The 15,194-nt window shown below is 46.5% G+C and overlaps 1 protein-coding gene across 1 annotated transcript; it reads right to left on the bottom strand.

Annotated features, from left to right (window-relative positions):
• Nucleotides 1-287: 287 nt before the first annotated feature.
• Nucleotides 288-14,533, bottom strand: LOC113987578 (ficolin-2-like). Its single transcript, XM_027720447.2, has 9 exons — nucleotides 14,455-14,533; nucleotides 13,523-13,636; nucleotides 11,763-11,816; nucleotides 10,645-10,680; nucleotides 9,949-9,984; nucleotides 2,723-2,850; nucleotides 2,190-2,319; nucleotides 1,502-1,636; nucleotides 288-623 (listed from the first exon to the last, which is right to left on the bottom strand). Exons 1-9 carry the CDS (start codon nucleotides 14,531-14,533, stop codon nucleotides 376-378), a joined length of 960 nt encoding a protein of 319 aa, XP_027576248.1. The 3' UTR covers nucleotides 288-375.
• Between the last annotated feature and the right edge of the window lie 661 nt (nucleotides 14,534-15,194).

Genomic DNA, 15,194 nt, shown 5'->3' on the forward strand with positions numbered 1-15,194 from the left:
GAGGCTTCATATACATGGATTAGACTGAAAATTACCAGTAATTACATTTAGGGTAATAATAGCAGAGAGCTTTACTCAGATGCATTGGTCTCACCCATCACTTGGTCTTTAAATCAAAGTAAAGCACTTTTCAGAAAAAGACACTTGAGCTCAACATCAGTGCGGCTGCTGGAGGTAGTCAGGGTGAGAGTCTGGTGCTTATGGGAGCTCAAAAAAGTACTGATCTCTTCTGGCCCCAAAAAGTCTGTTCTGCATAGAAGACACAACCTATAATATCCTTTCTGGTCTATTTTTGTCCTCCGACTTTATGTTTTCTGTCTTCTCTTGGCTGGTGAGTGGCACCTCTTGGTGCTAGTCAGGTACCCTCTCACCATATTAGACTGGCCTGAATTTCATTTCTGTTCGCTTGTAGGAGTAGTGGTATTCTTTGCCCGTCTTCCAGTTGATACCATCAGCGTAGCTCCCATGCACACCCATCCAGTACATCCCATTCAGGTTTGAGTAATGACAGTCATTGTACCACCACGCTCCTTTGTATTCTGTGGCACAGTTAAAGGAGCTCATGTCATTGTCCTGATCTGTTGTTGAAAATGGCATGTCCCTGTGGTATGATAAAGAGTCTCCTGCAGAGAGCACACATTCACAGTTACTGCAATAAGGATCACAAACAGGACCTTGATGTGCCTGTGCAACCTTGCTGGGCACCAGTGGCCCTTGCTGGGTGCAAGGCAAATTTTTTAAATCCCACTGTAATCTTGCCCCAGTTGCCCAGTTTTCTTCCTTGGTTCTGGACAAAAGAAGTATCCTGAGCTCTGCCAAAACACACGGACAATTTGTCTATGTCTGTGAATCAAATGGGTCAGATTCTCCTCGCATGTACATAGGTGTCGCTTCTCTTGCACTGTTCAGGTTCTCTGCAGACACACTGGTGTCTGAAATACTAGACAGAATTGCAGTGTAAAAAGCCACATAAATGCACTGGTCTCTCTGATGTTGATTTCACTCATGCTTTTGTGAGGGATATTGAATTTTGAAGAGAATTTGGTTGCTTTTTAAAGAAAAGCAAAACATCAGGTATTAAGAGGATGCAGTGCTGTTGCTGCAACAGCTGAACAGCACCCCAGCCCTGGAAATGCCAAACTTTGTGGTCAAATATTTCCTGCCAAAGTAATCAAAAGCAGAACTTGGCCTGGCTGCTACAGAGCTGTTGGGAAGGTCAACTGGATTGGGTGCTGCTCAGAACCAGGCTCCACACTTTCTGTTAAACCATGTGGCTGGGCTTGTAGATAATGCTCTGGGTCACATTTCTGTGATGGGTGTCTCTTTCTTTCCCTGCACCTAGAGGTCATGCACTAGAGGTACCATGGCCAGTTTTAAAAAACTGTTTTAAAATGTAGCTGATACAAGGAGTTTGCACGATACAGCTCTGCATTATAGATGCCGAGCACTTCTGAAATGCTCTAGTAAAACAGACTTTCCCAGAGAGCTGCTTCAAACTTACCGGCATTTCCACCAAGGAAGTCCCCTAGAACTAGTCTGTATTTCTCAGACTCTCCCAAAACTCTGAACGAAGCGTACTTGGCAAAATAGTAGTTGTTCTCAAAGTCTCTCAGGTCAACGCGGAGTTCACAGGGTCCTAGAAGAGAAGGTTGACAGCAGTGGTGCAGAGCTTATGGTGGATACATCCCTGGATGTCAGGGTGGGGGTTTTAATGAGCCATGAGCTATCTTGAGAGGAGCTTCCACTACTTGAGAAATTATGTTTTATTTAATATTCCCACAGAACCTCCTCTACATATGATGGTTTTCTTGGGAAGCACCTTTTCAGATATGATGGTGAGTGGTCATGAACACTGAAAGCTACATGCCCAGGACTCCTGCATACAGACTTCAAAGCCTTGTGTGGACAACATGATGCCAATATAACCAGTTTCAGTAGGAAAATGTTTTGGCCTGTCTCCAGGATAGATCATGCAGTCAGCTCATTCTCTTTCTTGAATACTTGTTTGTTTGTTTGTTTTTAAGAATACAATTTCCTGTATGTAATGGTCTGCAAGAACCTACATCCCCTTTGGGATTAACAGTGGGGGGCATCAAATGGATGCAAGAAGCTCAGAGGTCTTTAACGATCCAATGTGGTACAGGTATTGGACTCTCATGGCCCCAGCCCGGGACAGAGGCAGACCTTACCCAGCGAGGTGAGGAAGTGGATGTTGTCATTCCCCATCCAGAATTCTGTCAGCTGATTGCCAAAGCCTCGTTTGTATGAATCCCAGTCTCGTAAGAATTTCACTGACCCATCCCAGCGCCTCTGGAAAACCTACAGGAAAGGAGACCCTCAGCCACACCAGCCCATCCCTCACCCAAAGCATCCACAGCACTTGAAGTACACAGCCCCCTGCATCAGGACACTCCTGTGGGTCTCTGGGGAGCAAACCTCGCAGGAGTCCCTCAATAAAGGATGTCCTCCATCTGCCCTTGGAAATGAGGAGGAAATGATTTGCTGATTTAAGCAGGGAGTGGCCCTTGGTCTGCTCCCAGAGACAACTCCTGGGAGATTCTCCTGCATCCATGCAGGGACACACTGGCTTGCTGATGTGAACCTCAGCTGTCTGCTCAGTCTGTGTTTTCCTCCCATTTGTTTCTATTTTGAAGCCACCCTTTGCAACCTTAACAAAAATCACTATATCAACATAAAAACCTCCCTCTCTCATCCTACTCACAATCCATCCCCCACCATCTGTGTCCATGTCGCAGAAGACAGCTGTGGCATTGCAGCCTTGGGGGTAGATGGTGTACCAGCCACTCAAGATCTTCCCTTTGCCCAACAGTTCTTTGCAATTCCTGGGTTCTGTGCAAATCAGAGAAAGAGATCAAGTGGAAGGAGTTACAATGTGCTCACTGCATCCAGGGAGCACACCAGCCTCGAGGCTTGGAGCCCTTCAGCACTCAGCTAGCTCTTAACACTGCAGGACCCTGGCATGCGGCTGCTGGGAACTAAACCCTGCCATGATTTCTGAGTCCATATGTTGCAAAGGAGATGGGCACCTTCCAAGAGATTGTCTAAGGTGCTCAGAGTTCTCTCATTCACAATGACTCTCTTAGGGGTCTGGGTGATGGAGCTGCTGTGAGAAGGAATTTGTCCAGACTCCAAAATGTTTGGAGGACACAGAGAATGTGTGTGGAGTTGTCAGGAAAAGAGTAGTGATATAGAGAAACAGCTCCCTGTGATGCAGCGGTGAACAACGTTCAATCACCCTCTGTGGATTGAATCATAGAATCACAGACTGTTTTGGATTGGAAGGAACCTAAAGGTCATTTTGTTCCACCCCCATGCCATGGGCAGGGATACCTTCCACTAAACCAGGTTGTTCCAAACTCAATCCAGCCTGGCCTTGAACACTTCCAGGGAGCGGGCAGCCACTGCTTCTTTGGGCAACCTGTGCTAGTGCCTCACCACCCTACTCAAATAGTTTTGAGTGAAGAATTTCCTCCTAATATCTAATCTGAATCTCTTCTCTTTTAATTTTAAATCATTTCCCCTTGTCCTGTCAATGCCCATGTAAAAAGTCACTCTCCAGCATTTTTATAAGCACCTTTTAAGTACTGAAGGGCCACACTGAGGTTTCCCCAAGACAGAAAACACTTCTGAACATATAAAATATATATGTATACATATATGTACATATTATGTATAATTTTTTTCCTAGCCCAAACCATAACTGCTAACAGAATCTCAGATTCACAAGTGACTGGAATGGTCCCTATCAGACAACCCAGCCTACAGCTGCATCTGTATCTGTCATAGGGAAAGTTTTGGGAGATGATCTCAGATGGTGGTGCTGGTGGTGCAGGTGACCCAGTGTGCTGTCTGATGCATGGATGCACAGCTGTACCAGGCTGTCTTGTGGGCATGTGTGTCCATCCTAATGGAGGTCTGGTCCTGGACTTGGCCTTTTCCTTATTAGTCAGATGTTTTACATGCCCAGTAAACATAAAAGGGCATAGGAGTGCCTGTAGGAAACGTGTTTCAGGGATGCTGGGTGATGCATCCTGGGATTGGTAGTTTCCAAAGTATACTCTGACACACATGGGCAGTGTGAGTCCCATGGTGGTTGGTTAGGCGAATCACGTGTCGTCCAAAGGTATAAAAGGTGCTGTTTTCTTCTAATAAATGGATTTGGTTGTTGGAAATCCATGCAACTGGGTCGCGTGCTTATTTATTACATTAATAAGCCATACATGGCGCCCTAAATGTGACGGCTTCTCCCTGTAACAGGGAAACATAGACTGCCTTGCAGCAAGGAAAATTGTGAGTGTGTTTGCCACTAGCTCATTTTAGGGCTCAGGGACACATACCGAGAAAAAAAAACAGACGTCTTTAAAAGCGTCAAGACTTCAGTGCAGAACGTGGCTGAAGGACGCAAAACTGAACCGAGCTCGAAAAAATTGAAAGTGCGCGTGCCAGCACTCTCCGTGCGAGTGGCGGAGAACAAAAAGCCGAGAGGATGCGGAGAAGAAAAGCCGAGAAAGCAGCAGTGAACACGAGCCGAGAGAAGCGGCGAGAAATGAAACCGCCGAAAGCCGAGGCAGTGAAAAGCCGAGAAGCGGCGAGACCGAAAGCCGAACCGAATTGGTGAAAAAAGCAAGCGTCGAGAAAACCCACGTGAGACGAAAGCAGTAAGAGAAAAGGTAAAAAAGCATGAGGAATTCGGTTTCCCAGGACATAGAAAGGGATACAGAAGCCTTGTGTTTCTTGCTAAGACAATGTCCTGTTGAGATCACGCTCGCAGAAATAACAGATCTCTTGCAATGGATAAAATTCATTGCACCAGGACTGCTGCTTGTAGAAGCTTTAAATATAACCACCTGGCAAAGGATCGGCAGATCCATGAGGGACAGAGTGATATAGAGGGGCAGGTGATGTAGAAGCCTCTAAGTGCCTTCCTACCTGGACACAAGTTATGGACACTTTGTGGATCACTCAAAGAAGACAGAGCCCCCCCAGAGACACTAACACACATTTTCCAGCACCCCTCAGCCAGGCTGCTAGCCGCAGCCATTCCCCACAACTCAGGAACAGACACGACGGTGGGGGGGGCACCACGTGTGACCCGAGAGGATCTAACAATGGACTCGGGTTGGGATTTGCGTGGGCAGGAACGGGGGGAACGCGATGTAAATTATGGTGAAGGTCCTGGTTTTGGTGCATGTGTGAGCTGCGGAGATAGGATGGGAATTTTAGTTTGTGAATCCAGTATACAGGGGTGAAGTATAGGTTCCCGCCATGGCGTGGGGGAGGGGCACCCAGGAAGCTTACCCCCCCCATGTCGCTGATGACTCACATCCGCGTGCTCCAAGAAACGTGACATGGGCGCAGCCATCCTGCGTGCGAAAATGGACCGGAACTTGAACCGTCTCTTCTGGCCCTGCAGCCATCTTGTCCCGACCATGTGCACAACAGGGGAGGTGCTTCCCTGCCGTCTTCTGCCATGCCACCACAGGGAGCCGAGTATATCGGAGTCACGGATAGTGAGGCATCAGAAGATGGAGAGGAGGAACTGGAGGTGGTTCCTCCAGGCGAGAGTGAGAGGGCAGGCGCGGGGGTGTCAGTTAACCAGTGGGAAAGATGCCATGAGGAGGCAATGCGGATGGGAGACTGGCAGGTTATTAAAGTATGCCCAGTTATATACCGGCCGTGCCAAAACCCTCAGTTCCAAAGCTTGCCCTATGAGGTGACAAAGGAACTGAGACAGTTAGTTAAAGAGACTGGTGTTTCCTTGTCTCACACATTTTCATATCTGGAGACACTGAGTACCACTTACGTATTTACCCCACATGATTGGAAGACACTGTTGAAGATTTTTCAATGAGGGCCATTGACCAGCCGTTCCAAGGACAGATTAAGCTGACGTGGAAAACTAATGACTATATTGGTTGATCACTTAAGAGAACTAGTTCAAGAGCAACTCGTTGCAGGACATATAGTGCCAACCTCCAATCCGTAGAACACTCCGGTGTTCTGCATACCCAAGAAAAGTGGCAAGTAGAGGATGCTGCATGACCTAAGAGCAGTCAACTCAGTGATAGAACCTATGGGGGCATTGCAGCTAGGGCTTCCTTCACCTGCTATGCTTCCAGCAGGATGGTCGGTAGTGGTAATCGATTTAAAAGACTGTTTCTTCACTGTTTTTCTACACCCCAACGATGTGCCACGATTTGCTTTCTCCATCCCTGCTCTAAACCACACACAGCCAATGCAGAGATACCACTGGGTTGTTTTGCATTAGGGGATGAGAAACAGCCTGACGATATATCAGGCTGTTGTGGCAAAGGCTATCTACCCTATCAGAAGGCTTTACCCCTCAGCAATCATTTACCACTACGTGGACAATATCTTGGTCACCATGGCCAAAGAAACTGAGTTACAGGCTGTTATTACTGCTCTGACTAATGCTGTCCGAGAAGCAAGGTTGCAGGTCGCTCCAGAGAAGATCCAACGATCTCAGCCCTGTACCTACTTTGGATGGAGGATCACACAGCAGGAGATCTCGCCCCAGCCAATTCAGATTAAGGTAAAGGACACTTTAACCTTAAACGAATTGCAGAAACTTTCAGGAGCCATCAACTGGCTAAGGCCTATTTTAGGCTTGACCACAGAGGAGCTGCACCCCCTGTTTTAACTGCTGAAAGGCAATCCAGACTTGACATCTAGTCAATCTCTGACTATGGAGGCAAAGTAGGCGTTAAAGACGTTCTAAGGCAGTTGAGAGCAGACAAGGCAGAAGGAGAAATCCTAAACTTAATCTGCCTTACCCTTGTTCCTAACAGGTTCCAGCCATTTGCAGTTTTGTTTCAGTGTGACCAAACTGAACCGGATCCACTGAGGATCCTGGAGTGGCTGTTTCTGTCCTATTCACCGCCTAAAACTGTGTGGACAACTAACAAAATGTTTGTCAAGCTTGTCATTAAAGGCAGAGGATGGACGGACAGGAGCTGGACGGACAGGATCCATCGATCATCTACATCCTGGTAATGAAGGACAGCCTCGACTGGCTGCTGGCTGAAGACACTGGATTCCAGGCTGCCTTGGCAGGCTATGATGGTGACATTTCCATTCACTACCCTAAACACAGGCTTTGGGCAGAAATAGGCAACTTACCCTTAAAAGCCACAATCAGATACCAACACCAGCCAGTTAAAAGGCCTGACGTCTTTACTGACGCATCAGGACAATTGAAAAAAGCTGCAGTGACATGGGAACACCCTGCTACAGGACAGTGGGAACAGGAGGTACAGACCATAAACCATGGTTCTGTACAGGTCCTAGAACTTGCAGCTATTTGCATTGTCTTTGAACTCTTTTCAGATCAACCTATTAATATTGCTAATGACTCTTGTTATGCAGCAGGTTTGGTTTCACATCTCAAGGCTTCCTTCCTTCGGGATGTTGCAAACCCACATTTACTTGTTGAAATACATGCTGTATGGGTTCTTGTCAATCACAGAAGGTTTGATTTTTACATAATGCATGTTAGATCACACACGGAAATGCCGGAGCCCATAGGAGAAGGGAACCAAAGGGCAGATGCAGCAGCTATGTTCATAACAGTGCCTAGAACATTTGAGGAGGCTAAATTGTCTCATTCCTTTTTCCACGTTCTCTGAAGAGACAATTTCAAATTACCATCAATCAGACTCGAGACATAGTTATGTCATGTCCAGACTGCCAGCAAATAACATCAATGCCATGCCAGGAAGGAGTTAACCCCAGGGGACTAATAGCTAATGAGGTATGGCAGACAGATGTTACATGCGTACCAGAGTTTGGTCGGCTGAAATACGTTCACGTTACAGTTGACACGCACTCCAAATACATAACTGCCACCGCACACACTAGGGAAAAGGCAAGGGACATAATAAGGCACTGGCTTAGCTGCTTTGCAGCACTAGGGACCCCAGAAAGGCATACACTTCAGCAAAAGTCAAAACTTTCCTGACAGACTGGGAGATCTCTCACCCCACAGGCATACCGCATTCACCCACGGGACAGGCCATGGTAGAGAGAGCGCACCGTACTCTAAAGGACATGCTAAAAAGACAAAAGAAAAGGGGAGTCTATCTGTAGCCCACAGGAGTGTCTGGGGAAAGCAGCATATGTCATAAATTTTTTAAATTGTGACAGTGCTGAGAAAAGCAGGTATGAGAGACAACACAGACCTCAGGCATTCTCCTCTCCCAAACCACTGGTCATGATAAAAGATTTAATCTCAGGGCAATGGATGGGACTGGTGGACCTCGTGACGTGGGGAAGGGGATATGTGTGTATATCTATAGGTAAAGAACTAAAATGGATTCCCTTCAGGTGTGTCAGACCCTACATAGGTACACCCTCACAGCAGCAGCAAGAACCAGAGTAATAAAGAGCGAAGAAACTGCAGATAGAGATGCACAGCTGATGTTTACCATTTGATAGTTGATGTTTACCATTTGATGTTTACTACTGGTAACTGTGAAAATGACTAATGTGGCAAAATACAGTTTTGCTAAAAGCCATGGATGTGCATGTGAGGAATGGGTGCAGTGGCCACCGGTGCGGGTGTGTGTGAGTGAATGAAAGAGAGTTGTGTGAATGTATAAGCACTTTAAACACTAAACCTTAAAAAGGTAATGTTACCTCAGCCACGCGGTCACGCTAGAAGAATTCAATTCATGACATTTACGCTGTTGTTGAAATAGAGTTGAGTTTTCCCTTTTCTACATAAACCCTGAGATAAATAAAGGTTACATAAGTACTACCCGGTAATGCCAAAACCCTCAGATCAATAAAGTTGTTGTTTATCCCAGTTGTATTATACCTCTTAGGAAAATAACAGTTTATGTTCATATTAAACAGGTTCAAAAGGTTAAAGAGAAAAATTCTAATAAATAAGTTTGTTGAAGAACCAAAGTAAGCAGTGAGCTGGGTCACTGTGATACTATGGTAATTGTTAAAGGTTTTACATTTTTACATTTTTTTAAAAATGTACTGTTCTATTATTTGCACTGTTCTATGATTCACCTCAAATATTAAAGTCAGGGGAGATGTAGGAAACATGTTTCAGGGATGCTGGGTGATGCATCCTGGGATTGGTAGTTTCCAAAGTATACTCTGACACACATGGGCAGTGTGACTCCCATGGTGGTTGGCTAGGTGAATCACGTGTCGTCCAAAGGTATAAAAGGTGCTGTTTTCTTCTAATAAACGGATTTGGTTGTTGGAAATCCATGCAACTGGGTCGCATGCTTATTTTTTACATTACTAAGCCATAGGTACCTGGGGCAGCAAGGGGCTGCTCAGTGGCATCCCAGTCCCTCAGGTGTTACAGCAGCTCTGATCTACCTGAGCCCCTGCATGTGTCTGTGGCCACGCAACACCCAATTTTAGCCAGAGCAGGTTGTAGTTCTGCTTTTAGCTCATGGAGTCAGATGGGCCAAATGAAGCTTCTTTGTTTTCTTTTTCCCTTTTTTTTCCCAATGATTAGGTTAATCTGATCACTATGGAAACTTTCCACTCCAGCAAGTGGAGGGTTATAACTGCCTTTTAAGTAGCTGCATGTCCATACAGCTCTTTCTAAAGATTTCGTCTTGGAAACCAGGACACTGAAGCTCCAAGAAACTCAGATAGACCTCCTCCAGGTCTATCTCTCCCACACAGAGGACAGGAGACCCAAGTAGTGCTCCGAGGACATGACTTTCCTGGCCAGGTTGGAGTACAAAATAGACTCACAGAAGCTGCATGTACCTGTGAGAAGCAAATGGGTTAACTGTGATATTTTCTTACTCTGTCCTTTAATGTCACTCTGAATTTTTTCTTATTCCTGTCCTGTCATGATTTCTGGTGTAAGTAGTCCACCAACGTCCACTCTGCAAAGCTGATAGTGGCATGAAGACCTAGGAAGAAACTCACCCCATATTTCTGGAAATCCAGGCTCTCCTTTTGTTCCTGTTGGACAAACAACACCGCCAATTTTTCTTCAACTTCCACACTCAGCACTCCCCTCCCCCAGCAGTTGGTGTCATTTGCTTAGACAAATCTAGCTGCACTGGAGAGCTGTGATATTAGGGAAAGTGCTTGGCTCATCTGTGCTAAGCATGGAGAAAGGCATGGAGAAACCAGGCAGGAGGATTAAATAAATATAAGCTCTGCCCTGGCTGCTCCCAGGCCCACCAGAGGAGACCCACCTGCCCATCTACACAGACTCAGGAGAGCACAGGGGGGCATGTGGTAACTCAAGTCATAGACCCCTGAAACTACCCCAATGACACCCAGCACCCTCAGACACTGGAAGTAGCTCTGCAGGTTGCCCAAGAGTACATGGGGTGGCTGCTGGGTGGTACACAAGCTGATGGTGGCAGGTAGCAGCAGCAGGTGCTGGAGCTGAGGGCAGTACTTATTACTGAACAGCTGGTTTGGGAGGAGTGTTGCCCACAGCACCTGGGCCAGGGCTGAGCCTATGATGGGGCACAACTGTCACCAAAGAGCCCTAGTGGGGTACTTCCATTTCTCTATAATTGCTCCCATCTGGTGTGTTGTTCCAGAACAGTACAAGGTGGAAGTTTAACAAAGTAGCTAACATGCTAAATTCGGCACAGCATGATTTACCTTTCAGTCCTGGGAAGCCAGGCTCTCCAACTGTTCCTGCAAAACACAAGAGGGAAATGCTCATCACATATGAGAAATGTAAATGAATTACTGAGGCTCCCCAGATGGCTACTCCAGCCCCTTCATATGTCCCAAATGTACAAGAGAGCCTGTCAAGAGGTGCAAAGATATGGTACTCAACTGAGTGTCCCAGGTGTTACTGCCATGCCAGCCTAGCTGTTCTCTTGATCAGCAGTATCTCTCGGATACAACAGGAAGATCAGGACAGAGGGAAGAGAAAACTGCTGGGCCACCTCCTGAAGTGTATGGGGGATTCACAGTTCCACTTCAGTGACTTTTTGTGCGGGGTTTCTGTTTATAGTCAGCCACTTCTGAGATTTTGTGCAATAGCTGCTTTTTCAGTGGGTTTGTCCATCTCCTACTAGAGTTTCAGTTCAAGTCTTTGGTGCATTTGGCCAAGCTGTTTTCCCTGCTAGTCAGTGCACTGGTACTACCTTGTACTCGTTTCTTTAGAAGAGGTACTTTTTCAATATTTGTAGCACACAACCCCTGCTGAAGATCCTAAGCACAACCTGGGTGGTGAAAGCCAGTTTCTAAAGAGACGTGTTCCTCTTTTCAGGGGTTCATCCTATTAAAAGAAGACCTCACCCTGTAATGGATGTTTCCTGGTGGTTTGATCACATCCTTCTGATCAAGTGGGCATTGCACACTGACTCCAAGCCTGGAGGATGCTGGAAGCACTGAGTATCATACCTCTGCTTCAGGCCTCTGAGATGAAGCTCTGCAGTGAGTTTCAAATTTCTCAGAGCTGTGGGGTATTTGGACAGGTTTGTTTTGTGGTGGAGGAAGGTTAATGTAGGAGTGGGGAATGGGGAGAGGTCTGATTTTATGAGTCTGTTAAGGATCAGTGTGAACTTTGAGAAGAGTAGTATCTTCCTCTGTGCTGTGGTCCCACTCAAGGACACTGTTTTTAGTACTCACTCCATGCAATAGCCATACCCCAAAATCAGGCTTTGTGTGTGCTACTTCGGGGTTGTTTCTTGGACTATGGCCAACCAAGTCTCACAATGCATGTCCTGAGCTTGGGGAGATTTATGGATTAGAACTGAATATGTTACCTTTTGCACCAGGTGGTCCTGCTTTCCCGGGGAATCCCTGATCTCCCATTTCTCCTGCAAAGAAAGACTCATTTTTTATGTGCACGTTGCAGACTGACCAGAAGGGAGAGGTCACAAAATCCGGGAGAGCTGGGCCTTTGCTTTCACAGAAGAAAGGGAGATGGGTTTTGTTAACTACATTCAGACTTGCAACATAGTTTACTCTTTTACCTTACTCCTTTTCTTCTGCTGAAACCTCACTACACTGGTACTTCAGTTTAAGTCTTAATCTGCAGTTCACACAAAAATTTCTATGAGTTTTTTATATGGTGGAGCCTGTCCATGGATTTGGCTGTGGTGGATATGCTCCCTCTGCTGATGTGATTCGCCTTCTCCATGAGTTGGCTATGAAAATCCTGAGGGAACTCCATCTCCCTTGCTTCCTGGGGTAGAGGATACCGGTACAGTTCTCAAACTATTCACCGGAAAACATGCAGGAGCATCATAGCCTCCCTCCCATCCAAAGTGTTCAACACAGACCCAGAGAATAAATGGATTATTTTGCTGCAAAGAAACAAATGAATTATGACACTTCGCACCCCAGGATCACTTTATGACTTTCAGACTTGTGACAGGGCTCAGGGAAGAAAAAGGTGACTCCATGTGTACCAGCACATGTCTACTTGGTGATGTTTTCCACTCCTATTTGATTCTCCAGTTGCTAACAGCAGTCAGTGTGAAGGCTGCCACTGCTGCAGCCTCATCGGACTTCCCCTACTTAAAGCAAAAATGCTGTCCCATATCACAGTTCTCATCATTGGCTTTAGGGGTGTCATTAGGTTTACTTGTTCTAAAAATCCAAGCAGAAATTTTCCTTTCACCTGTCCCACTGTAAAAGAAGGTGTTGAACGAGGGAGGGGGAAGGGTTAATTGACTATACAAAAGAACTAGCTGGCAGAACTGCATTCGAGTCTGATAGCTTTCTCTAAGGCTGGGGGGGTGTGCGGGGAGGGGGGGTGGAGGTTGGGGGGAAGGAGTTTCTTCTCCTCTCCTCTCTTTGGAAAGAGGCACTTCACTCTTCTGCCTTAACGGCAAGGATATGTGTGTGTGTGTGTGAAAAACTCCGAGGCCGTCTTGCTCTTGACCTGGTCATCTGGCTGCTCTCCGGCCTCGGCTTGCCTGCACGCTGCCCTGTCTCCAGCTTGAATCTGCTCAGAATTCATTGGAGAGTTTGTGCTCATCGATGAAAAAGGGGGAGTCCTGACCACAGCCAGGTACAGATAGCGTGAGTTTAGTGGGAGGGAAACTGCCCTTCTTTCCCCTTTTCCCCTTCCCATCCTTGGTGAGGGAGAAAAATCTCCATTTTTTGGCTTCTCCCGTGATCGGGGGCCCCCACACAGCGACCGCCAGAGCCAAACAGCGCCCCATGCTGGCCAACACTGAGCACTGCAGGCTCTGCTCCTCCAGGATCCAACAGCGCTCCTGCCAACCGTGATTAGAATCGCGCTGAGGACAGAGGAGTATCAAACTGTTTCCTTTTTTGAAGGGGACTTTTGGGTACAGGATTATTGTTAAGTTGTTTTTGTGTTCTTTTGCTGCTTTTGCCAATACACAACCTTTAATAAAGGGTTGTTACTTTTCTTTTTATTCCATACTTCCTCGATTGGAGCCTCTTCATTTTGGATTTACAATTGCTGAGAGAGAGGAGTTTAGTCTACCTCATAACTCGCCCTTCTTAGCAAAATACTTTCAGTCTCATTAAACTAAGACAGGGATCTCACCTTTTTTTCCTGGGAGACCTGGTTCTCCCTTTGGGCCAGACACACCTGGGATACCTGGGCATCCTTGGAGAATGGCGAGTCGGTCAGCATCACCCAGTCCCACTATTCTCACCTCTGAGGAAATGAAGACAGTATTTGTGGAGATTATTAGAATTCTGAAATATTTTGGAGAGGAAGCCAAACACTCTGAAATTGAGGAACAACTCAATCAAAAGCAATGACTGTGGAAAATTGGAGGTGTTGCGTGAATTAATAGCTGTTGCATGAATGGCATTGAGGATCTCACATATTAGAGGAGCCAGACTCTGAATCTCTCTTGCCTCAGGAGAGTTCAGTAGGAGAAGAGGCTGATATATATGAAATGTATATGACATTGCCTGACAAATATACTGCAGCTTAATATAACAAAACCTGAGAGGTGCATCAACGGGGTATTAACAACGGAGTAAGTGACACTGATGGATCTGTGGAGAGTTAAGCGTTCTTCTAAATTCCCTGACGGCGGGTCAGTTTGAAATTGCCCCTATGGCCTTCATGAGGAATACAGACAGAACACTGCATTGAGCAGCATCCCCAGGCTTCCAGCGTGCCTAGCACCCAGCAGGCATCCACCGACCCTCTGTATTGTTCTGCATCCTTTGGTAACTGTGCCAAGGCACTACTGAAAAAAACCTTAACCAGGATGGAAAATCTCAACAGGGACAGCCTGTTCCTAGCGATCCCGCTGGTGACTGGGGAAGGATGTTACATCTTTAATTGGTGGTTTCTTTGTTAAGTGGCTGCTGAGATTTCAGCCTCTCCCTCCCCCTCCTCCCACTTGCCGTTGAATTTAAAAAAGCGTAGAAGGAAAAATCACATGCCTCTTCCCTCCCCTCAAGGTCCATCTCTTATGGGGAGAAGTGGGATGGCAGTAATATTTGTGCTCTACTCACCCGAGCAGGTGTCCTCAGCATCACAAATAGTCATTGTCAGACTGAGTAGTACCAGGAGGGCTGGAGCTACCCTCCCCATGGCCAGCACTGCTCTCTGTTCTCTGCACGGCTTCTCTCAACCACCTCCCAGGGACTGTTGTCAGCACTGACCCATCTAAGCCTTTTATATCTAACAAAGAGCTCCAGCGTAAGCTCCACCTCTGCACTTGCCCACTGAGGCCTGGCTAAGTCTGAAGCTGTTTCCCTGATAAGCCACTTTCCACAAATCTCTTTGGAAAATTCTTGCCCAGCTGCCCCTGCTGCCTTACCTCTGACCTGCTAAAATTCTAGATGGCTTTCCTTTTTCATACTGTGTTTCTAGAGAAAATGAAACAGCAAAAACTGGTTTAGCTAAGTGTAGACATCCTTCCTCATCCTGCCTGCTACCCTTTGTGAAGAGAAGAATTTACTGTGTAGATGGGGAAAATGAGTCACTGGGAGTAAAAAGCCCAAGGTCAACTCAGGCCAGTGGCAGAAAGAAGTACAGAGCCTGGCTCACACTGCAGCACTGCCTGCCCACCAGTGCAGCACCACTTCCCAACCCCTCAAATGGAGGCTTCTGCTTATACGTGAACCATGAGTGTCATGGAGTTCACACTCTGTGCATCCAGGCAAGGGTAGGTAGGCAGAGCATATTTGATTTTTTTCCCCCACCTTTCCATTCTATTATCAAGCAGAATTTCTTGTTTACTTTCCTGTTG

Source organism: Pipra filicauda, unplaced genomic scaffold, assembly GCF_003945595.2.
Source record: "Pipra filicauda isolate LSUMZ 115617 unplaced genomic scaffold, ASM394559v2 scaffold562_size295421_pilon, whole genome shotgun sequence".
NCBI lineage: Eukaryota > Metazoa > Chordata > Aves > Passeriformes > Pipridae > Pipra > Pipra filicauda.

Bases quoted from the DNA above. Each gene is read 5' to 3' on its own strand.
- LOC113987578 (XM_027720447.2), bottom strand. From the start codon at position 14,533: ATGGGGAGGGTAGCTCCAGCCCTCCTGGTACTACTCAGTCTGACAATG. The intron at 9,985-10,644 runs GTAAATCATGCT...TTTGTCCAACAG, and splicing joins TGGCTTCCCAGGACTGAAAG to GAACAAAAGGAGAGCCTGGA. The intron at 1,637-2,189 runs GTAAGGTCTGCC...CTTCTCTTCTAG, and splicing joins CCACTTCCTCACCTCGCTGG to GACCCTGTGAACTCCGCGTT.